Source organism: Bactrocera neohumeralis, chromosome 4, assembly GCF_024586455.1.
Source record: "Bactrocera neohumeralis isolate Rockhampton chromosome 4, APGP_CSIRO_Bneo_wtdbg2-racon-allhic-juicebox.fasta_v2, whole genome shotgun sequence".
Lineage (NCBI taxonomy): Eukaryota > Metazoa > Arthropoda > Insecta > Diptera > Tephritidae > Bactrocera > Bactrocera neohumeralis.
Window position 1 is genome coordinate 68436653 of NC_065921.1, and position 23848 is coordinate 68460500.

The 23848-nt window shown below is 35.5% G+C and overlaps 1 protein-coding gene across 1 annotated transcript in view; it reads left to right on the forward strand.

The window, feature by feature from the left end:
• Positions 1-23848, forward strand: part of LOC126757040 (calbindin-32) — a 242897-nt gene that overhangs the window by 103561 nt on the left and 115488 nt on the right. The window contains exon 8 of the mRNA XM_050470627.1: positions 879-924. Coding sequence (XP_050326584.1) covers positions 879-924 — 46 coding nt within the window. The remainder of the gene's footprint in view (positions 1-878; positions 925-23848) is intronic.

Genomic DNA, 23848 nt, shown 5'->3' on the forward strand with positions numbered 1-23848 from the left:
CTATCGCAATTGTACGAACACATGAAATTCACAAAAAAAGCTAAAGAAAAATTTTCATGTTATCTGATCTTTTCACAACCAAGATGCACTTAAGTTAGTAACAAATTATGTGGAGACGAATTTTAAGTAAAAACCTATGTACACATTAGATCTGGTCCATTTTTTTATAAAATCGCGTATGCAGGTAATGTTCTACGGCTCATTCCAAACAACTTTGCTTATGAGTTTATGAGTCTCAAACAAGTTTTAAGACAGCGATTTTTAAGGCGAAGTTTAAAAAGTCTGAATAATCGGTTGTATGAGAGATATGCGATATAAATAATCAAGAAAACATCAAAATACACCTACGTATTAAATTCATTCGGTTATCTTAAAAACTGACGAACAAACGTCGTAAAAATCGCTGGTTCGAAACCACTTTTAGACCCATAATCTCTTAAGCTGTTCACAATGGTCCGTAGAATTTTTTCCGCGAAGTATTCCTCTTTTTTAGCTTCCTGTAAATCAACTCGCTCTAATACATATACTTCGCATGCTTTTCACATCTTACTTACTTGGCTTACTTTCAAACTAATCCCAAATTTTTCTCCTTTCCATCTTCACTGAATATTTCATACCCTTTCTGCATATTTAAATGAAATATGATATCTTCAACTATCTCACCAATCTAATTTCCTTTTCACCAATTCACAAGCACTCACATATTTCCACCTTTCACAGCACTTGACCTCCTTGCACACATTTCCGGTTCTTCTTAAATCCGAGCGATATTTAACTTGCTACTTTTTGCTTGTTTGCGTGTGTTCTAGTCAATCACCAACCTCTTATATGCTTCCTTTTATCTTCCTATTTGATTTGTTTATTTTCGCTCATTACAGATTGCTTCCGGTAAAAGAGAATTTCCTCTGTCGGCAGGTTTTCAAGGTAAGTGCTGGACTTAAATATACATTTGCGTTTACTTGCGTCCCTTCGAAGCCACTGAACCCTTCTAATTTCAATTACTATCGTTAATACACATACAAAAACCTTTACATTTATGTATGTATATAGAAGAAGATTTGAAGTAAGAATAAAGACAAAATAAGAAAATGGAAGTCAAAATTAAATTCTTAGGTATACTCATACGATAAATGTATGTATGTACACATATAAAAATATTGAAAAAATAGTGAGGTATTTTTAGAAAAGCAGCAGTGCAAATGTTGCATGAAATCGTTTCGATAATCAGAGATATGGATTTTGTGTAAATTTAATTATATAAAAGCTATTTGAGAACATAGCAAAGAGTTTATTTTAAGTAATTGACTGTGATTGTCTAAGCAAATGATATGACTAAGCTTAATTACTTAAGTAAATATTTTAAATATCGTTTTGCTATCATCTCTAATATAATTTAATGACTTCAGTGTTAGCGCAATCTTTTGTTTAAATTTTCTTTTGCAATCATACTTTTTAAGTTTGAGTGCATTGCTGCGAGCATGCTTCCGAAAATTAAACAACAAATAGCTTATTCGCACAGTTTTATCTAAACTCTCCCAACAGCTTACTTTTATATTTATTTTTCTAAAAGACACTATAGATATTTTATTACATTGTGCTTGAAAAATAATATTGTATGCATAGAAGTGAAAAGATAATGAAAAAGCGTATAAAATATATTTATTAACAATTATTTAGGAGATTTTAAATTTTAAATGAATTTTAAGGTAGATTATTTCGACCCAAGCACATCCTTCGTAATATAGCGTAGAGGTTCAGATTTATCCTCATAACATTATCATATAGTAGTTATCATATGAAACGTACATAATATCTGAAAAAGAGGATGTAATACCATGTTCAGACCGACACTTAATCACACGATTTCGGCTGTTGAATGGATTATCCCACTAATCTTAAAAATTTATCAAGATTTCGCCATACAAAAATGACAGTTCCAAATCACTTCATTGAAATGATTTCAAACTGATCCACGCTAAATCTCTCTGTGCGACTCTGATTTTGCGCAATCTACTTGTCAACACTGGAAATCTGTTACATTATCACAGCTGATTTAGACACTACAAAGGGGGAAAAACGTAAACAAACAAATTTTTTTAAAGCAATGAATCGAATTTCACCTGAAAATCGACTTAACAAATGAAAAAATGCATCCATTATTTCTATTATTTGGAAAATATTAAAAAAAGACGGCTTTTATTTGAAAATACTATATGACAATCTTTCCTTTTGATAAATATTAAGCGATGTGAATTCTTGAATGACAATAACAGCTGTTTTTTGATCTTTCTAACGGCAGTGAGAACACTCTTGGGTTATGAAATGTAATCTAATCTTTTAAATTTTCGGTCTGAACATGGTATAAGCTTCAAACAGCAGTAATTAGTAATCTTGTTCTTATTTGGTGTGCAACTACGCTACACTATAACTTTATATATTCCACTTGCGCCAGAATGTAGGCTACGTTTCATTCAATGTATGTAACTGATGCTAAGTATAAAGTGAACGTTTCTAACTAAAGTCGTGGCTGGTTGCCTTTTCTTATTTAAGCATTTCTGAACTAAATAGTAATAAAATATGCATGTAACGCGCATCAGCTGATTATTTACACTCATTTAAGGGTAGAAATTCACATATGTTCCTATCAAGAAACGAAAAAGATAGAAAGTGTATGCTTGTTAAGCTCTTTATATTGATTGCTATATACTTAAATATATATAATTTAATATACAATTATTTATTTCATCTATTCTATCATCTGGCATATACTTTTGCGATATGCCTTTCGTTTGCTAATCTTTTAATGTCTATGAAATATTTCTAATTCTTAGGAAAGTTTTCTTCTCTGCAACTTATTGGCAAAAGTTGCCTACATTTGTGACATTGATAGACACAAGCTTTGTGAGATATTTTTCATTAAACCGAATACTTCTTAAAAATAAGTAACAAAATATGCCAATGTGCTTTGGAGAAAATTTCCGCCCAAGTTTCTGTTGCATTTCAATGAAGAAAGTTGCTGATAGTAGCGAAAACTTTCACAGACCGAAAGCTCGAATTCATATACATACTTGTATATGAACTTTGCTAAGCTTGTGTAGTTTTAGTTTGTCGAAAGTGGCTACTTTTTAATGTTTTTCTAGGATACTATGGTAAATAAATTTTTTTTTAATTTTTTTAATTTTTTCAATTTTTATTTCGAAGACTTGCAAACAAATTTGAACAATAAACATTTTATTTGAAATAAGAATAAAACTTAGCGTCCTTATCAATGAAATATAATTAAATATACTGTCCACTAAGACGGTATTCTATAAAAAAGCAAATATAGAAATCAAAATCAAAATATTCAGAAAGAAAAAAACACGAAAAGGTCGGCAATGAAAGTGTGTAAAAGAAAGAAAAAAATAATTAAAATAAATAATAAAAGGTGTTTCATTAAAAATAAAGGTGAAAATATAAACTGCATGAAGTACACTCCACATAAATATAATAATGCAAAAGTCAAACAAGTCGGAAAAGGGTCAAAGACAAAGCCAAAAAAGCAAGAAGAATGCAAATGAATAAATTTAGGTTGGAAAGGGTCAAAAGAAAAATGAAAAAAAAGAAAAGAGGAAGCTTAGAGTTTTGAAGAGTTCAAATAAATTTTACATTCGTGATGTCATATAATTCAAAAACTTTACTTCAAAGGAAAAATATTTTGAGAACGGCAGTTATATGTATAAGGGAATATGATTTGTTTTAAATTTCACTTTATTATATTTTCATAATTATACTTTTTTTTTGGTATTTGGAGTGATTGTATTTAACAATCAACCATATAACACAATTTTAAATTACATTGGATTCTGTTTCTTTCCTGTGTACAAACCAAGAAGCAATTAAAATAACGGAGTAAAGCCTGATGCCTTTCAAGTATGCCACCCTATGACCAAAAATTGTGTAAATGAATATTGGTCAATATGGGAGATGTATAATTGAAACTTGGAGAGAATACATTCCTGATAATAGAAACTGAGCATCACTAGCCTCTATATACCTAATCGCTGTCAAAAATTGGCGCTGATAGTTCTAGTTTTATTCGTCGCATCGGGTCATGCTATACCTTTTTGGAAAGCTCATTTCACGCGCTAACACGTGTTTGATTGATTGTCGTTTCTTTTAAGTCGTTCGGGAGTTATAGCGTCGCAAACATGGAGCAAAATAAAGAGAAAATACGGCATATTTTACAGTACTACTACGATAAAGGCAAAAATGCATCTGAAGCCGCCAATAAAATTTGTGCAGTTTATGGAGCCGATACAGTTTCCATATCCACCACACAACGATGGTTTCAACGTTTTCGGTATGGTGTAGAGGTGGTCGAAGATGCGCCACGCTAAAATCGCTGAATCGGTCGAAAGAGACCGGCATATTAGCAGCGATAGCATCGGTCAAGAGCTGGGCATGATTCATCAAAAATTCATTTCAATTTCTATTTCAATAAAAAAAAAAAATCAATAAAAATACCGCAAGACTTTTTTGACAACCCATTCTAAAGATTTTCGAACTTGCGGGTGACTTCATACCCCAGATATCGGCCAATAGATGAGTTTTTTGCACGTTAATGACGTCGAGCAATGAAACCCATGGTATGTGCTCAAAAGTAACCGGCTATCTCTCAGACTTTACTCGCTTCCTCGCTGCACGGAACTTAACACTCTCCACCACTAAATCCACAGCGACCATATTCACAAACTGGACGAGGAAGTACAGACTTTACCATAATATTGCAGTCGATGGCGTTAAGACTCTGACTGTCAATAACTCTAAAATTTTAGGTATTACTTTCGACAGTCTGTGCCCCTTCACTTCCAATACGATCGCGATTATCGCTACAGAGCCGCAACAAAATCCTGAAGTCGCTAGCCGGCAGGCCGCGTGGGACAAAGAAACGTTGCTGGCAACATACAAAGCAATCGGCCGACCGGTTCTTAACTATGCCGCACCAGTATGGTCGCCTGGTTGTAGTGAAACGCAGACGATAAAGCTCCAAACTTCTCAGAACACTGCACTCCAGACTCCGGGCAGGATGCCTCGGGTGAAAATTCTTCCTAGATACCGCACAACTAAAAGGCCTATATACTTGAAAATATTACGTCGGCTTTAATTCTTACAAGTTGCAAGGCTATGAAATAATTGGTTATACCCGAACTTAGCCGTTCCTTATTTGTTTCATTTTAAATATGGTGCTGTCATACCACAGCGCACAGGTTGGTCGTATTTGTGTTTAATTTGAAGATGAATAGTTTGTGCTAAAAGAGTGTCGGAAAGTCGCCATATTTCCAAAAATAATATTTATGCTCCAAATTAGCGAAATATGATTTGGTCTGGGTTCTCATACTTACTCCAAACAAGTGCGGAAACTTTCCGCTGTCAGCTTTCCACATCGTGCTTCAATACCATTACTTCCCAATTTAATTGCAAACGAATCATGTAATTTCCAACTGCATTGGCGCAAAAAAATTCCACATTCCTAATCTCTTCACTATTAACACTTCCTTAATTTGAAAATTTATTAGCTTTTTATACATACCAAGCCATACATCACATCACACGCTATACACGATAAACACACAGCATGCTTGACTCGATTTTGCTAAGCTGTAAAAGCACTTAGCCGCCAGCGAAAGCTGACCAACAATTTTAACCCTCTTCGCTCGCGCCCATACACTCAGTGTCCTTTCTATTTACCATTTATTTTTTGTTGCTGTGTACTTTTAAAATTTAGAGTGTCTTTCCTACACTTGACCTGTGCTGTTAGCTTACAGTTAAGCGCTATTTGAGAGAGACAAAAAAAAAAAGGAAACACGGAAATACAGAAAAACGGGCGGGCAATAAATTTGATATACACAAGACAGTGGTTTTCCATTAGTGTGTTGCCAGCCAGTGTTACCCATTTCGCATAACGTACATGACCATTAAATTTTATTTCAATTTGCTGCGCAGCGCTGCTGGTGAAAGTTCGCTAAACTCGACTTTACAATTTCACTACTTTAACGGTAAGAGTGTTATTAAATTTTTTACGTTTCCACATCGTCAATATAGCAATTATTCATGCATACTTTGGACTATTCGTGCTTTCACTTCACATTCGTTTTACTACAAGCACAAAAAACGTAGCATACATTCAGGCTACCGTACACTGTGCATTACAACTTTACGCAAATTTTTGCAATTATAATGAATTTTATGCGCAATGCGGAACTTTTTTTCCTCTACTTCAATACGCGTTGCAGCGTTTTTGCGTTTTTCATACGCATATGCTTACGGTTTTTAACAGCTGTTAAGCGTTGCAATAAAGGGAATTATTGAATGCCATTATAGTTGAACTTTTTTATGGAAATTATACGTTAAGGCACGTAATGGAGTAGGCAAATGTGCATAATATACATATTTAGTATGTGTGTGTCTATTTGTGTAATTTGCAATTATATGTGTTGGTTATGGAGAATACAGCAATTAAGTTGTAAAGGCGTGATACAGCTTAAGTGATTGTTAGTAATGCTCATATGTGGGAGGTAATTTTGAAGTTTGACTTTAGTCAAGCAGAGTTATATAAAAGGTACTTCTTGTTTGGTAGTGCAATAATTCCTTAAATCAAGTTATTTTAATTAATGATAATAAAATTATACGAGGAAAGTTTACTGTGAAATAAAATCATTTTTATAATTTTATCAAAAATTAATGGTTGATTTCATAGGCAGAAAAAAGTGGGTGGACATATAATTTTCGTAGAAATTTTATATTTTTTTGAAGTATAATAATTTTTAGCTGTGCATCTTTTGTAAACTTGCAGATTACTTTAAAATGTTTAATCAAGCAGGAGTAAATTCATAAACTCAGACTTTTAAGGGGTTACACGGGTTTCCTCGTTTAAAAAACAGCATTTTTTTCTCATATAAAAAATTAAATATTTTTTTAGAATTTTTTGTTGTTACAAACATAGACTATTAACAATAAAACTCTGAAATTTTTGGAAAAAAATATTTTAAACTCGGCCATTGTGAGGCCATTTACGGTGACCTCTCGGAAAAAAGATGCGCACGCGTTGGCAGGATAACACCTTACAGGATCATCTAAAGTGAAAAAATGCGTGTTTTAGTTAAAACCTTAACTTAGAACTTGGACGAAGGAAAAAAACTGAAAATTAGATTTTTGGTAGCCATTTATACAGAAACATGAAATTTCGGTAAACATTTCTCCGGATTTTTTTTCAAATAGTTGTAATCGAAAAAAAATCCTTCGTTCATGTCTTTAAAAATTGTATCTCAAAGACCAGTGTAAATTTTCATCAAGATCGGTTGAGTAGTTATCGAGAAATCTTGCCGCCAACAGACTTCAAAAAAGATAGTTTCGAGAAAAACGTGTTTAAAGACGGCGTACTTAGCCTAGGTAGCCTCGAGCGCTCAAGTTCTCAAGGCTGTATTTCCAAAATTATTGCCCCAATCAACTTGAAAATTTAGGACAATATTCTAGAAGTATTGCAGAATTTAATAAGATAATAAAAAAAATCGATTATTTGAAACTCGTAAACTCATGTAACCCCTTAATAGCGGTTTCTGGTTAGGCGACATACGGACTTATATCTTTGAAATTTTTTTTGAAAGGAACTACTGTACATCGTTTTGCTTTTTATTCTTTTGCTAACGAGAGTATTATAGTTTTGTTCACATAACGGTTGTTTGTAAGTCCTAAAACTAAAAGAGTCAGATATAGGGTTATAGATATATACAAAAGTGATCAGGGCGACGAGTAGACGGAAATCCGGATGTCTTTGTGTTTGTCCGTCCGTTGTCAATTTAAAAGTAAAAATTGAATATCATATTCGGTACACGTATTCCTTGGCTCCATAAGAAGGTTATTCGAAGATGGGCAAACAACTGCCACGCCCACAAAATGGCGGAAACCGAAAACCTATAAAGTGTCATAACTAAGCCATAAATAAAGATATTAAAGTGAAATTTGGCACAAGGGATCGCATTAGGGAGGGGCAATTTGGACGTAATTTTTTTGGAAAAGTGGGCGTGGCCCCGCCCCTACAAAGTTTTTTGTACATATCTCGGAAACTACTATAGCTATGTCTACCAAACTCTACAGAGTCGTTTTCTTCAGGTATTTCCACATACAGTTCAAAAATGGAAGAAATCGGATAATAACCACGCCCACCTCCCATACAAAGGTTATGTTCAAAATCACTAAAAGTGCGTTAACCGACTAACAAAAAACGTCAGAAACACTAAATTTTACGGAAGTAATTGCAGAAGGAAGCTGCACCCAGGCTTTTTTTAAAAATTGAAAATGGGCGTGGCGCCGCCCACTTATGGACCAAAAACCATATCTCAGGAACTACTAGACCGATTTCAATGAAATTCGGTATATAATGTTTTCTTAACACCCTGATGACATGTACGAAATATGGCTGAAATCGGTTCACAACCACGCCTTCTTCCAATATAAAGCTATTTTGAATTCCATCTGATGCCTTCTTTGTATAATACGAGTATAAACATTAGGAACCAATGATGATAGCGGAATAAAACTTTACACAAATACGGTATTTGAAAAATATGTAAATGACGGATAATGAAATCTCGATTATCACTTTACCATGCGAGAGTATAAAATGTTCGGTGACACCCGAACTTAGCCCTTCCTTACTTGTTATTCTTTATCTTTCTGTTTCGTTCGAATTAGCTTAAAGTGTAATCCTCCAGTATAAGGAAAGCAATGACGGAAATTTCTTTTAAATGTTTGTTTTCAATTTAAAAAGTACGAAATCAATATTCGAGACTCTACTCGCAAAATTATGCTGCACACAACGAGCTGAATCCTTAGAAATTGGACGTAGTTGGCCGATTTTATGTAATGGTGACAATACAGCTCTTGACAATTATATCGAGATCACTTTTATCACAACTGCGTAACCTTGCATGTTCTAAGCAACTTACTTCGAATATGGATGGTACAGAAATTCTATAGTCCTTTTAGTTCCTTTGGAAACTAATTTTCTTATGTTTACAGTAGTATTCGTATCAAACATTTAAGGGGTTATATCTATACAGTTAGAAGGCCAAGAAAAAGCTAATTTTCTAGAATCATTTATTAAATTTATTGATCCAAAAATGTGTACACATATTATGATATCTTTTAACTGTATTTTGAGACTTAATATTAGTAAAAATTGTTGTTTGGAAAGTAACCACAGCTGATCTCCGGAGCTCCTCTCAAAAAAGACGTTTTGCGGTGACCATATATCTATATCTTTGAACTGGTTCCACTGAAATTAAAAACCAAACAGATTTTGTTGAAGTAATGTTAAATCTTGTAATTAATCGAAGGAATAAGCAAAGAAAATTTTTGGAGAAAATAGCATCTTCTAAAAAAAAAATCGAATTTTGATCAAAAATTCGGCCTTAAATTGTTTATAAAAAAATTATCGGTGAGAAAAAATCTTCAATTAATTACTAAAAATATATTTAAGAAGCTTGTGTTGAAAATTTGACTAATCAGACTTTTAATCAGTTTAGCGCGTTTAAAATTTGGCCTTGTACTTCCAAGCACTCTGAAACGCCTTTTCAAATTTGCGTGTAACTTCGAAAATATTTACCGGCACGATATACAATTTTGTGTGTGTATTCTTAAATACTTATACATTAAGAAAATAAATTAGAAATTAAAATTCGATGTTTTGAAAATTCTAACCATATATAAGCCCTTAAAGCATGTGCTTTAGTCTTCATCTGGTGAGATGTCCATCGCGATCCTTTTTCAATAAGAGTTTTTTTAAAACCAAACCCATTCAAAGAATTTAATTATAAAGTTTATGTCACTGACAACCAGAGAATATTCGAGAACTTAAAATTTTGCACTCCAGAACCAACAAAAAGTGCTTTGAATGTGAAAAACATGTGCATCAGCCAATAAAATGTGCTCAGGCGTGTAGTCATGCCTTATAAAGGTGTAGCAATGCATTGAAGTGAATTTAATTTGCAATACGGCGAATGTGCAACACATGAGGAATATATGCAAGAACATTGAGCGCATAAAAAAATTACGTGTGTTTCTTGGGAATGCCATTTTTCAATTTAAGAGTATTTGCCAGAGTTACTGCAAGTGCGCCATCTGAGCATGCCATGCAATTTGACGGCGTTGTTTTTGTTTTGCACAATAAAGCTATAACGGTACACAATTAATTCTACTACAGCAAATGTGTGCACTTTCCATTAACAGCGAATTTTCTGCAAAATTAAAGCAGATATTTTTAATGCTCACACACTGCTGGCCTCAGCCGGCTCCGCAACACTAACACTTGGAAGCAGATTACAGGCACACAAACAGCGCTACATGTACGTGCATATTACTGTACAATCTGCCTGATGCTGAAAGCAGTTGTCGGCTGTGTGCTGGCGCACAGGCATGGCCAAAGTTGAAGCGGAAGTGGAGAACACGCTCGCCGCTAACACTGCAAAATGAAGATTTATACGCCACTGTCAACAGTACAATTATTTTTAATATCCTGCTTGCAAGTGATGCGCAACAAAAAAAAAAGAGGAAAAACGCTGTAGCATTAACAACATGGGCAACAACAACAACAACAAAATTAAGTATATGGCAACAACAAAGCGCACGAAACAGCGGGCGCAACTTAATTTGCACATCCGTTCATTGAGCGGAAATTTGTGTGAATGCGCTTGTGTGTATATACTTTGCACGTGTATATGTAAATGAGTAAGTGTGCGTATTAAACTTCCTGCGTTGAGATTAACTCTTGTACAGTATTTTATGTCCTTACCCTTTCACGTACATTTGTCCGTTTGCTTGTGTATGCGTGTGCTTTGTCGTTTCACTTAACTTTCACTTGGCTTTCGCATGGCCCAATTCATTTTATGTAAGCTTCTACGCCTTTTCTGCTTGGCACTTCACAGTTCGCGGTTGAAATTGTCTTCTTAGTGCGCTGCTGTTTGTTTGGCAGCTCTTATCTGTGCGCACTCACTGTGAAGTTGATTACTCGGGCGGTGTTGCCAAAAAAAATATGCGGCTTCGGCGGATTTCAGTTTGTTTTACATTCGGTTCCATAGTAGAAATTGAACCGTTTAGCTACACGCCTAGAACGCCTTTTTATTTTATTTTACAACTTTATAATTTTCGTTCTAAAGATATATAAAATCGTTTTATAATGTACATTTCAGTGGAGAACATATATTTGGGGACAACAGGATTTTTTTGGCTATCAATTTTGGTTTTTATAATCACATGAATATATATATATATATATATATATTAATGGTTTGTCAAAAAAGTCTTGCGGTATTGTTATTGAATTTTTTTTTATATTGAAATTGAAATGAATTTTTGATGACTCATGCCCAGCTCTTGACCGATGCTACGGCTGCTACCATGCCGGTCTCTTTCGACCAATTCAGCGATTTTATCGCAATTTTCGACGACAGACCTTCCGGAGCGTGGCGCATCTTCGACCACATCTAAACCAGAACGAAAACGTTGAAACCATCGTTGTACGGTGGAAATGGAAACTGTATCGGGTCCATAAACTGCACAAATTTTATTGGCGGTTTAAGATGCATTTTTGCCTTTATCGTAGTAGTACTGTAAAATATGCCGTATTTTCTCTTTATTTTGCTCCATGTTTGCGACGCTATAACTCACGAACGACTTAAAAGAAACGACAATCATTCAAACGCGTGTTAGCGCGTGAAATGAGCTTTCCAAAAAGGTATAGCATGACCCGATGCGACGAATAAAACTAGAACTACGCGCTTTCAGCACCAACTAGCGAAAATACCGCAAGACTTTTTTGACAACTTTTGAATATGTATTGACTTATAAAGTAAATTTTCACACTTCTAGAAAGATTATAAATTATCTGGTTAAGTATTTTGATGATAAAATTAGTAGTAAAAGGTGATCCATTTCGAGGTTCCCTACTTAAAAAAAAAAACACGTAAGCTTCAAATTTAATGGGGAATGTTCATTATCATTTGAAAGAACATTCTTAGGTATTCATTTTTTGAACATTATCTCTTTCAAATGTTGGTCGCTGCTACGTCTCAGATGGTCCATTCATTTAGTGAAATTTCTGACGACTCTTTCAAGCATTTCGACTTGTAACTGGCGAATGACACGCGTGATGTTTTGCTCTAAGGCCTGAATTGAAGCGTGATTGTCCGCTCAAGACCTAAGACTTTACATATCCCCACAGGAAAAAGTCTAACGGTGTGATATCTCACGGTCTTGGTGACCAATCGACTTCTCACCGAAGTGTTCTCTCAACAAACCCATTAATTGAGGCGGTGTGTGGGAAGTGGCGTCGTCTCGTTCAAACCAAATGTCGCTAAGATCACGAGCTTCAATTTCAGGAATCAAATGGGCGGTTATGATAACGGTCACCGTTGACGGTTACGTTTCCAGCGGCATCATTCCTGAAGAAATATTGAATCTCTCTATTGAATCTCTGCAGGTTGCTCTTCGTCCCAAATGCGTCAAAAATGTTTGGTTACATATGCATTGAGTCAGAAATGTGCCTCATCGCCAACTTACGAAATGCGCCCCAAGTCGTTCCATGCCTCAGTCCGCGTAATGAATGAAGGTCTCAAGATGGGTGATGGTGTTGCGAATAGCGCGCTCAGTAGGCCGATTATGTTGACCATAAGTTGGGCGAAGTGCACGAAACACATTCTTTACAGAATGTGAATTTTCGTAATAAAGTTGAACGATTTGTAAACGATATTCATTCGTAAGTCTATCCATGATGAAATGCGAAACAATACTGAACAAAAATAACATGACAGCTTGACACGACTCCCGAGTGATCTGTCAAAAAAAAAGGCTATTGAAACCTCTACTTGGATCCCCCGTTATATATTTATCTACTTATTAGTACTTCATTAGATACTGAACAGAGTTTATTAATTTTGCCAAGAAATATGTAACACTCAGAAGGAAACATCGTAATCCTATATTATATAGTATACATATATATATATAAATATGATTCCTTTGGTCTCCCCGCCTGTATATAAATGAACTAATCACTGAGTTTTTGAGATATGGATCGTAAATTTTGCACACGTTTTTTTGTCAGCAAGAAGCTGCTTATTTTTCGTAACTACCAATATCATTAAGCTATAAAAATTGACCAAGCTCAATCTAGTCCATGTATGGAAAGCTTTTAATTTGACAAGATAGTTTCACAAAGGTCGACATGTATTATTATTCAAAGCAATATCTAAACAATCAGATCGGAGGACTATAGGTTATTGCTGTCATACAAACTAACCGATTAAAAACAAGTTTTTGTATGAAAATTTCTTTTTATTTGTGAATCATATTACATTTTCGGTACAACCAAAGTTAACTTTTGTTGTTATATCTTTCTTTTACTAAAGCTCCATTGCTGTCAAAGCTAAAATAATTCCCACAAATTGCAAAGCTTTTAGACTTTATATTTGCCAATAAAACTAATATTCAATCAACAAAGTTTCAAAATCACCCAAATGCTTATTTGAACAATATCGAAGTATCCATTTATTTGAGTATAACGGCATTTATTTGCACATTGTCGACACCCTCATGATGCTAGTATGTGCGAACGGGTTTCTGCATGCATGTGTGGGTGTAAGTAAATTTACGCTTGCAACGCCACACACAATGATATTCGCTGCTTCTCACAATCACTGAAATTCGTGTGCAGCTGTTGATCACTCTTTATGGCCATATTCGCAATCGTCTTATTGCATTCACATCAACCAAAATGCTATGAAGTGGAAAACAGAAATCGTGTTCTGGCATTGTTTTACTGATTTTAAATTTATTTCATACATTTCGGTGTAGATGCTGGAGCTTTGGTAAGTTTACTGTTATGAGCGGCAACTTCAAGAATTATATTTTTAGAAAATGAGTTAAAATAATTGCCACTATTATCACCATCATTATATCCATTATCTATCTTTTATATTATATCATTGTATTGGACAATGTGATATTTGTCCGATTTTTGGCTTAAGTTGGACCAGTTGGAAACTGAGTCGTTAGACTTTTCTACTCGATTCAGAAATAAAGTTGATCAAAAAATCGCTTCTTTATAAATAAATAATAGAACAAAAATGTTTAAGTTATTTGTTGAGATCCCATAGAATCACACAGTCAGTTGTCTCTGCATGCCCATTTCTGTACAGTATTTACAGTCTTTGCCAGAACACTACTTCTCACCTCACAACAAAAAACCAAACCACGAATTCAAACCAACGTAGGATAATAGCGGAATAGACAAGGTAGCCTTGGAATCCACTTAGCGTATCAGTACTTGAAGCTAATAAAGCACACTCTCAACAACCACGGACTGTGAGAGTCTTAAGAATATTATCTTTATAGAAATATTAATTAAATGTTCATATGCTTATAACGGCGGATAAGATTACTTAATAAGATCCGTTGGTTGGCGTTAGGGTCAGAGTAGAAAAAGACAATCAAATGAGCATTTAAGTGGGTTCCAATGTGAGTTGTCGGCAACACTAACCTAATCATTTTAATGAAGGTATCGTTTTCGCACAGGAAAATATACACTTAAATTGGGAATGTTATATCGCTTTTGCAGCAAACAATTAATACCAAAAAAACAGAGGGAACATTTCTTCACCTATAATGCAAAACAACGTTTCATCAAATAATTCGAAATTGATTTTTTTGTGCTTTCGATTGACATCACATCACATTACATATATGTATATAACATAAAATTTTCAGTTCCGCTGTCATATATAACCAATATGTAACCAATATATAACCAATATAAAACCAGTATATAATCGTTTTATAACCAAAACTCAACTTATGTTTCAATTCGAGTGGTTTCCTTTATATCGTTTTTCCTTCGCCTGTAAACTTATGAAAAGTGATGTTATGTTATTTTGCATTTTAGCTGACGATTCATACAAAATTCAGATACAAAAAACAAAAATGGCCTCTCAAAAATTTCTGTTACAACTCCAGAAAACTATTACATTCAGATTTGTTGCTGGGTAGTGATTGGCATTTGTAAGGAAACATACACACAAATTTTCTGCTTGCATTTACTACCCACACATTTTTGGTACCTAAAACCCCACTCGTCGTTTGATCGACTGGCATTGCAATTTCACAATCTCAGTGAACGTATGTATGTATATACTCACACACATCCATAAGTGAATAAACCGTAGCAGTGGTCGTGTCCTTTCGTCGATTCGCACTACTTTTATTTGATTTCACAGTTAGTATTTCATTGTCATTTCTCCGTGTAGTGACGTTTTGTGTACATTGTGCAATGTCGACAGTTCTAACAGTAATACTTGTAACACCCGCAATCCAAGGCGACACGAAACGACACGTGATGAACAAGCGTGCCACACATTATTACAAACGATTTTATGTTCCTTGGATGCAATCCATTTGTACCTGTTGTAATGCTACCACGTCTGTGGATGACACGCCTATTTGCAGTTGTCGCAACAAATACGCAAGAACTGTGTCATATTTGTAGTAGGTTGTGTATAAGAATTTAGTAACATTGTGTGGTTTGCGTCTGGTGAAGGTGTTTTACGAATGAGAAGAAGAACTCTCTTTTCAATATTAAATAAATTTCTTTGAAAATGCTTACTTCTTCACATTTTGAGACAAAACTTTGGGAAATGAGAAATGATATTTAAGTTCATGCATAAAGTAAACATTTTGATTCCCGAAATATGGCTACTAGTAGATAGCGACGACCATAACCTCAATTAATGTATCTATGTTGATGGCTCTTAGAGGATTTCAGATTCCTAAGTCTTAATTCCTTCTTTGAAAAACATCACAACCGACAAAACTCACTTTGAACCTTGCTGCAGTCGGGAGCTATCTAACTAAAGTCCGACTTTATAGTTTGAAGTTTGTTGTTGCACAATAGTTAGCACAACATTCAAATAATACTATAAATCTTACCATGGTAGGGGTACAAAAATGGGGTAGATAAAGGTGTCATCCGGCCCGTGTGGAGAATTTGCCTGGTTGGGTGCCCTTAAATATCCCAGTCCGAACGGAGCTTATGAGTCTTCGTAATAAGATAGTCTTACTTGCTTAGCAAGGATGGACGCGCAAGCGGACCTGCTTTCCCCATATTCATGAAATCAAATTATGTACCAGAACAATAAAAATAATATCCCAAAGGAGTCTAAATGTCCTGGAAATAATCCGGAAGAAAGTAATTTTTCCGCGAAGTGGACAACGCAGCAGCCATCAAAAAGACAGGTGCTTAGCTTGATCTAGGTGCAAGAGCTGGCACTAACTCTGGGGCTGAAGATAAGCCTAACTCCAGGAAGGCAACAACACTAGTAGTCATGGCTAGAAAGCAGAAAAGGAAAAGAGGTGTCAAAAGTGAAATAACAAACTGTTACTGATATCTTGGATGCCCACCGACTAAGCCGACCCTTTAGCTCAAAATTCAATTTCTTCGAAGCAAAAATTTTTCTCAATTATACTATCACTGTTATTTCTGTAAATATTGTATAGTCTGTATCGCCTTTGGGTTTCAACACTAGGAATCGTTTGCTCAACAGCTTAACAAAAAACTGACATCAAGAACAATAAAGAGAAAGTGTTTGTCCAGACAATGTAATCTCTACCAGCTACAAACAGAAAATTTAGAATAATGGAAGAAAAATTGCTGTGGAAATAAAATTAATGTTAAGCAGACGAAATTAATTGATAGAGCCAAAAGTCGCTCCACAAAAAGGAAAGAAGCAGAAAAGGTATTTAGCCAAAAATTACTAAGTTATCAGTCAGATACATTTTCTTTGGTTTCTGTATTGTTTACTGACACTTAAATAAATATGCACACAAAAACATTCATATATTTGTATTGTTGGGTAAAACTTTTGGCTGGCTGGATGATCATTACAGCTCCAGCACCACACTGTAGCAGCTGTCACCACATGCAGATGAAATGCTTAATGACCAGTCAACCGTTGAACTGACTAAATGAATGCTCATTTGAATGGAACTCGAATAGCGGTATATTTTTCGGTAGACATATTACAGTGAACTCGGCTTTGAGTGTTGTACAGTGTAATGAGACGGCATAGGATGCGGTTAAAGCACTGAAAATAATAATATCGACGAAAAATTTGAGCGTTTAGTTTGTTTTTATCAAAAAATATAGAATAAAGAAGAGGTTAGTTTAGGTAGGTTATATTATATATAAATCTACTGTTTCCTTGCTTCCAAGAATGATCTACTATGTGAAATCTCTGAATTGCCATCTAAACGTACAAGCATATATTAATCTTCTTTATGATATTTTCAGCATTGTTAGCTATCTCTGCCGTTTTTCTGACATTAATAGAAGATATTACAGCATTCCTGAAGCTTGAAGACTCGATTGATCCGTTTGCGCAGATGTTTTAAGCAGTTACATGGGTTTCCTCGGGTAAAAAACAGCCTTTCTTCAAGGCTTTTTTTCTCATATAAAAAAAAAATATTTTGTTATAATTTTTTATTGTTACAAACATACACTATTAACAAAGAAATTCTAAAATTTTTGGAAAAAAATATTTTAAACTCGGCCATCGCGATATATTCGATCATGTAAAGTGAAAAAATACGTAGTTTAGTTAAAACCTTGGCTTAGAACTTGGAGGAAAGAAAAAAACTGAAAATTGGATTTTTGGCAGACATTTGGAAAAAAAAATTATATTTTATCTTCTTCTTTTTTTCCTTTGCAAATATTTGTATTCCTGACAACAAAGGCTTCCTCCTGAAAGATACTACATTATTCCGCAAGATTGAAAATTCGATTGAGAGAATAGATTCGTGCAATTCGATGGTATTCATTGCGTTTTTGGCTTCAAACTCAATGACAATCGTGGCTCGATGCTAGGGTGCATTATCACCGTATAAGACCTATGAATTGTTCTACTACAATTCCGGCAGTTTTCGACGGATGTTCTCTCGGATATGCCTCAACACAGCCCAAGAAACTATTGACCGTATGCTATTCATGTTGCACCAAACTATGAATATCGAAAAAACAATGAACATCACTTTGATTTTTTTGGAGTTTTGGAGTGGTTTTTTGTTTTCCGCTCGTTTTTTTCCTTCGCTTCCGATGATTCTGACTTGTTTGCAGGTAAAATTCATAATGCTCTCCATGAATGTGGGATCAGAATTCGAACGATCAGGCATGTCTAAAGAGACCTGTTTACAAAAAACCTGTTTGGAAAAAAATTCAGCTTTATCGAAACAAGTCGAGAACGAAAGCGTTTCATACACAAAATATTCACCAAGATCATTGAAACGAACCGGCGAGAGGGAACGGCATCACGATTTTCAAGCACCATATCCTTCACTTTTCTAATATTTTCATCAGTTGGAGAGGTCGAAGGTCCTCCAGTCGCTAGACAGTCTTTCAAGGCTTTATACCATTCGTAAGCTTGTGTTTTTGATAAAACTGTATCACCGTTAATCTTATCCAATATTCGCAACGTTTCCGCACACGAAATTTAGTTAGAAATATGAATTTGGTGAAAAAATTTTTGTTCGATATTTTTATCCATTGTAAAAATCGGAACGCACTACAGAGATGAACCGACTCAAGTAGCTGCTGCAAACAAACTGGTGGACAGATCGCGCTCATATTTGGCATAGTTGTTACGGACAGTCCTACCAACTTAGAAAAATATTTTTTTTTTTTTGAAATATCATTTAACCGGGAAGTTTAATTACAATTTCGGGTGCTTTTTTATCACAATATATTCATTAAAAAATGTATGAGCAACATCGAAAAATTTGATTAGTTAAGAAAATTATATGAATTGAATTTCGAAGAGAAACATTATAAAAAATAAAAACACATTATTAAAATTAATTAAACCTTAAACAAAATTTTTGCTAAAAGGATAAGCACTATTATTTCAAAAGTATGAATGAGTCAAAATTTCAATAAATTATATTTAAAAAAATGGTCTACAATTCTTATTTATCATTTATATATATTCCTATATTTTTAGTAGTCACCACACTGTGCAATGTCCATCAGTAAGCCGAGTCGGTGAAACCCACAAAAAACTTTGATTTGTGTTTCCATAGTCAAATTGCAGCTTATGCACTCCACCTTTTCAAATTTGTAAGGTTTTACCTACTCTATTTTGTAGCAATCCCCCTGCTATTTGTCTTAGACAATCGCTTAATTCTTTCGATGCTTCTCCTCATTCATTTTCTTTGTAACCTCCACCCAACTGTACTTCAAAACAGAAGAGCAAATGCCTTTTTCCAAAACCCACCATCCATCTAACACCTCAAGCGACCCTTTTAATTGCCTCTCACTTTCTCTTCTTCCTCCCAGCATTCAATTTGATTGTTTCACTGGCTCACTTCAATCGTAAAATAAAGCGAAATTGTTGCGTTACAAGTGCAATTAATTGAATTGGAAGGCAACGCCAGCTCCAGTGTTTGGCAAATTAATGTATAAAGCGTGCTCTGTTGTAGTTGCTGTTGTTGCTGATGACTTTGTTAAATTGATTTGCATTGTTTTTTGGTTTCTTTGTTTCGGTTTTCGCGTTCATTCACTTTCGCATACTTTCCTTGGTTGGCGAGTTCGAGCCGTTTGGTTTGAAGAATCTTTTTTTTTATAAAAATAGTTCAAATTTATAGCCGAGTGATTAATTTGGTCTGCTTGGAAGGAGTATTTATACTTATATAAATTTGTATGTGTGTTTTTTCGTATTACAATTCAGTACCCTTGCGTTAAGTGTTTATTTAGGTCTTAGTGTTATGTTATGGGCGTGGTAATTTGCAGTCCACGTGAGAGTGTCGACTGTGAGTGAATGGGAAATGGTGCTTGATAATTTTATTACGGTACTTAACGCTAAATTTGCGCAATTAGTATTCAACGAGCATTTGATAAACAATAAAGTGACTTGATTAAGACTTTTGATGGAGGTGCGAATCGCTGGATTTATATACATACTTATTTACTATACTTATGTAAATCTGGAGAGTAGAGTTGTAATGTACCAACGAAGAAGTTCAGTGTACCAATGACTCATTATTTCATGATTTCTTATAACAACTGTGAACAATTTCAAATTATTGACAACGTTTACACGATTTAGTTGACAGCAATATTGCCGACAACGTCCAAAGACTCTAACGGCTCGCGATCCAGCCTCAAAAAAATCGATTTGTTTTGAGGATTCATTATAATATTCAATTGAAAGTCTAAAAATCAACTTTGAGATAGGTTGTTAGGTAGGTCAGAGTGCTGCCTTTAGTGCTCAATTAGCGATGGTAGCTCTATTTTGATACACTGTCTGTTTTTTTTCAAATACTCAAGGCTTAGTGTTTGGTGGATTCCGAAACTTCGATGTTTGATTTGTGATAAGGCTGGGCAAACACAGAGGAAGTGAAGAACCGTTTTCTCACTTCCTTCGAGTTTACAGCTGCGTCACCTGCTATAGGGGGACATTTCCATTTTTAACGAATGTTCTCCAAATAGCTAGTGCCCCGTTACGGTAGCTGTAAGCTTGCATATACCTTTCCTGGACCTATGTCATAAGTCCTTGATTTTTGTTCTGTCATAGTTTGACCGTATCTGTTTAGTTATCCTGCACTTGGTTGTATACTAAGGCTCTCTCTTGTTCGCTCCTAGTGAACATGGTATAGTCGCTGCCTCGGATTCGTCTAGAGAGACTTCTGACTTAGCCAATTCGAACTTTGAGATAAGTCTTGTATAATATTACAAAAAGTTGTAGTCAGAACTAGAAAACAAAAAATTACTCAAATTTTAAAGAAAATTAACACAGGTCATTGAAACAAGATTCCGAAATCTAATATATCACAATATTTCAGAAGTGCTTGAGGTATTAACAAAAGCTCTTCAACAATTGGACAGGAATTAATAAAGGTCTCTTAATACTAAGGTTTCACTTCACTTCAACTTACTAGATGGTTCTTATCTACATATATACGAAAACGAGTTATTTTTTCCAATTTTAAGAGGTAGTCAAATAAATAGTAGTCGCATTCGCGAATTGGGTCTCACGTCACTGTTGTCAGTCATAACTCGAAGTCGTAGATAAATTCGTCTATCTTGGAGCCATTATTAGCAACCAACGCAGAATAACTTTTGTCAACAGTTGCTACTTCGCCAAATTCTACAAGTTACTCATCATCCCTGTTCTGCAATATGTTGAAGAGGCAGAGACGATGACAATATCTGCGGAAGATTTATGGTCTTTTGCGCATTGGCAACGGCGAATATCGCATTCGATGGCAGGCTGAGTTGTACGAAGACGAAGCAAAAGAAGACCTCCAATTGGAGAGATCAGTAGAAGGACCTGGCTGCACTTTCGAATCGGCGCCAAATTGCGAAGAGTTAAATCTTTTTTTAAAATTTGTAGAAATTACTGACGCTCTGTTGTTAACTCGGCACAACTTAGAGGCTGACATTGTACTCAGTTGACTAATAGTCAACTGCAAGAGTACAAGGAAATTGCCACCTGTTCCTATTCCGAAAGTAATAAGCCAAAGCTGTCTTTCTCGAAATGAAGTCTTATAAAAAGTAATTCGAAACCAATACAAGTGAGGCCAGTACCCAATCCATAACTATTTTTAAATACAGAGTCGGTGAGCTCAAAGCCATTACCGGTAGCAGAATGAGCCGTACTTTGAAGAAATGTGTCTTTAGTGGAAGTAATGTTGGTATGGTGTTTCCGACATTCTTCTTCTCGAATCTTCTCCCGAACCTTCCAGCCAATCAGCTCACCATCCACAAAAATGAGACCTAGAGAAGGTGACCACGTGACGCAGTGTTCTGCATAGTCAGTAATTTAGTCGAATTTTTTAAGGATTTCAGGGTATCTAGATTACCTGTTATTAAGTTGTTTTTCAACGAATATACATACATATTTGTTGAGAATGAGAAAATCTGCCTTAAGCTACAATTTATCATGCATAAGTGAGGTTAAGCAACCGAGTTTCATGGTTAATAATCTGCACAAAGAAATTAATGCGCAAAAAAATGAAAAGTTAAATTTAAATGCATAAATTAAAACTGATTTAACCATTTTTTCGCGCTACTAACAGCTGAAGTGCATAATAGTTGCAATTGTTTGGATAGTTGCAGTTCATATGTACATACTATGTAAGTACATAGTTACATACATATATAGCTGAAGGACATGTAAGCAGGCATTTCAGCGCTACAACAAGGCTTGTGGCGCAATAACGGCAGATTAATTTGAATGGGAGAGTGTGTGTGTATGTGTGCGAAGAGTAAATATTTGCACAGTGTTTCAGACGGCGCTCACTCAATGATTGCGGCTGCTATTTTTGATGTTGTTGCTATTGTTGTTGTTGTAACAACCAACTTATTACAAAATGCGAATAATGAAATGAGAAAATGCAGCGTAATTTACATGATCATTGCAAATATTTACGAGCATTTACATAATGTAACTAGCGGTACAATCATAACAACAACAACAACAACAACAACAACATTTCGAGCTGCACTCTGGCACTGAAGCACGAATTATGCATGCCACAACAGAACTGAAATGATTTCTTGCTTATGCCGCTGCGAGCAATGATAATGATGGCGATGTTTTGCTGCTGCTGCCGCCGTTGCTGCTGCTATTGAAGGCATTGTTGGCGATTACATGCATAAATTGCAACTGGACGGCTTTTGTTGTCGATTTTGTACTTGTCTCTTGTTTGTGTTTGTGCCGCCACTCGTGTTCCTGTTCGTATTCTGGCCCTACATTTGATTGTTTGCGCTGGAGCAGAAGTGTGCGGCTCGTTGTTGTTGCTGCTGTTGGCGCAACTTCACGTGCGACTTTTCAAAACATATTCGCCATGTATTTGAGCGCATTGGCACGCGGCCAGCGGCAGTGTCGTGGCACAGGAAGTAGGCATTTGTATTGAGGCGGAGAATTGTTCGAAAATTTCCAAGCGAATGCTCAACTTATGCAATGAGTTCCTGTGGTGAACACGCTTCGCTCGTTGCTTTGGCAATGCCAATTTGTGCCTGCAAAAGATGGCACGCGCTGTGGTCCGTTGCTTCATTGCAATGCGATTAATTTTTTGACATATTTCTCGAACTCAGTAAGCATACGCTTTCTATTGCAGTGCTTGTTGTTGTAATTGCTGACTTTACTGTTGTGTATTTTGGGTCATATTTGGCATTTTGTTGTAGTGCGAAGGCAAGTTTGTGACATAAAAATGGCAATTTAAAAGGCGTAAAGGATAGCAAAGGCTCTTCAATATATTTAATACATCATACCAAGACAAATATATTGGTTGTCAAAAAAGTCTTGCGGTATTTTTATTGAATTTTCAATTGTTCATAAAATTGGTTACATTCAAGTCAAATATGCGCCATTTTGTTCGATGACGCGTTCTCAACGAGATGCCAACTTCATAATGCCCCTCTCATAGAAGCTCGCTTCCCTATTGGCAAAAAACTCGGAGAGCCAATTTTCACAGGACTCTCTTGTGGCCAACTTCAGACTACCAAGCGCGTTCGCCATGGACAGAAACAGGTGGTAATCACTTGGTGCGAGATCCGGACTATACGGTGGATGCAAAAGAACCTCCCATCCGAGCTCCCGGAGCTTCTGGCGCGTCACTAAAGATGTGTGTGTCCTGGCGTTGTCCTGATGGAAGACAATTCGGCCTCTGTTGATCAAAGATGGCCTCTTCGGCATGAGTGCTGCCTTCAAGCGGTCCAGTTGTTGGCAGGTGAGCGTTTGGCCAGCAGCTCATAGTGGATTATTCC